General features: G+C 39.5%; 1 protein-coding gene across 1 annotated transcript; it reads right to left on the reverse strand.

Moving 5' to 3' along the window:
• Nucleotides 1-73: 73 nt before the first annotated feature.
• On the reverse strand, nt 74-1219 carry LOC139026884 (Fc receptor-like protein 5). The gene is made up of 4 exons (XM_070442136.1): nt 1021-1219; nt 634-730; nt 487-541; nt 74-372 (listed from the first exon to the last, which is right to left on the reverse strand). Exons 1-4 carry the CDS (start codon nt 1217-1219, stop codon nt 88-90), a joined length of 636 nt encoding a protein of 211 aa, XP_070298237.1. The 3' UTR covers nt 74-87.
• Between the last annotated feature and the right edge of the window lie 646 nt (nt 1220-1865).

Here is a 1865-nt window from a genome sequence, read left to right on the forward strand (position 1 = left end):
CTGGACCCTTCTATAACATGGCATTTACATAAAAAATAGAAATTTGGTTGTAAAAAAAAAGCCAACTTCTCCTTTAATGCGGTGTTTTCACAATGCTCTAGAAATGACTGTTGTTGTAATGGCAGAATATGCACACCGGTTAGCATTACTGGGGCAGTTGAATTTCACAGCATCGTACTGGACATCCTCTTCCTGTTTCTGGGGTTGAGGCAGCTGGACGGTGGAGTACAGAGGTACTTCCTGGTTTTTGGAACGAGAGAAGTGGACGCTGGCATAGTGAACGTCATCCTGGTCGACGGTGGCTGCTGTCTGTGCTGCAGTAGAGGTCATGGTCATGACTGAGATGTTTTCATACACGGGACTAGAGTCTCCCTGATGGAGAGAGAGGACAGACAACATAAATAGACTTGGTGACAGACAGCATGAGGATTGGAAATGTCCCACAAAGTAATAAACATGATCTTACATCTGTTTGAACAGACTCACCTGTCCGTTGTCTGCCATGTGTCTTGTGTCAGAGGTGGTTTTGGAGACCTTCTTCCTGTTTTGTAAATGAATGAGTGAATGAATATATTAATAAAGTAATGAAGATAATAAAGTGAAATAATCTTTAAAATAAGCATTTTCACTCACCTGAACCACATGAGTCCAGAGAGACTTGAAGCCAGTATGACACCCAGAACAACCACTATGATTCCTACAGCTGCAGTTATAACTGAGGTTTGTTTCCCTAAAAGATAATATAAATGATATGAGTACATGTTATTATGAACTGAAACTGAATATACAGCATTAACGCAATACTTGTATATAGAAGCCTATGTATAGTTATAAACCTTAAGCGGTTCTGAGACAACAGACTACATGTTATTATGAAGTGAAAATGAATATACAGCAACACAGGACATTAATGCAATACTTGTATGTACACAGGCGTGTATAGTTATAAACCAAAGTTTAATAAGGCAAACTAGAAGAAGATTACCTTGAAAAACAATAAGTTATTGAACATAACTTTACCTGCTACAATGATCATCAGAGCTGTAGAGTTCATAGATCCTCTTCCATTCTGGGCCTCACAGTAATATTCTCCTCTGTCCTCAGAGATGATGTTAGTGATGCTGTTACTGCTGCTTGATGCGGCTTTTGGTGAGGCTACATTCCTTTTGTAACCAGGTGTCAATTTGTCCACACGAGTTTGGGTGTTATGGCGATACATATGTTCCAGTGGCAAGAAGGTCACTGTAACTGCATCGCCACTATTTCCATATCCTATAAGTGCGACTCGCCCCCGACTGAACTGCACATTGAGTGATTCTTGGTCCATCTGATGATAAGAATAGCGTGGATTTTAAATAGTACAAATTGATCAGGTAAAATATTACACAAATCTTTCCAGACAATGTACTTTTGCCTATCACAGATTGACTTTAGGATCATCCTTTTTGAAGATATCAATTCAAGTATCATGTGTAGCCAATATCTGTTCACTACAGTTAATATACCAAACTAAAGATTTAAACCCAATGTACTTACATGTGACAGTGATGATCGCTCTTCAGCAGAAGGGAATATCTCAGGCCTTCTAAAGCACAGGAGCTATCTGCCTGATCCTCACTGCTACTGAGAATAGGCTATAGACAGGAGAGGAGGTGTTGCTGTTGTTATAGGCTGTCCATTCTGTATACCCCCAACTAGATATGAGGCAGAATTGCTGTTGGGGGATCCCATGTAATAACATTTGGTTCTACATGTCAGTGTGACATTCCTCCTTCTGACACAAGAATGTAGGACTCCATCTCCAACAACAACATCATAGAGTAAAATTAAACAATTCATTAATATCCTCCTAATATTAGTCCTTA

Source organism: Salvelinus sp. IW2-2015, unplaced genomic scaffold (genome assembly GCF_002910315.2).
Source record: "Salvelinus sp. IW2-2015 unplaced genomic scaffold, ASM291031v2 Un_scaffold6255, whole genome shotgun sequence".
Taxonomy (NCBI): domain Eukaryota; kingdom Metazoa; phylum Chordata; class Actinopteri; order Salmoniformes; family Salmonidae; genus Salvelinus; species Salvelinus sp. IW2-2015.

What these genes read in the sequence shown, in the direction of transcription:
- LOC139026884 (XM_070442136.1), bottom strand. Translation starts at nt 1,219, where the DNA reads ATGTATCGCCATAACACCCAAACTCGTGTGGACAAATTGACACCTGGT. An exon ending in TCTGATGATCATTGTAGCAG is followed by an intron (nt 731 to 1,020) that starts GTAAAGTTATGT and finishes ATTATCTTTTAG; the next exon opens with GGAAACAAACCTCAGTTATA. An exon ending in ACATGGCAGACAACGGACAG is followed by an intron (nt 373 to 486) that starts GTGAGTCTGTTC and finishes TCTCTCCATCAG; the next exon opens with GGAGACTCTAGTCCCGTGTA.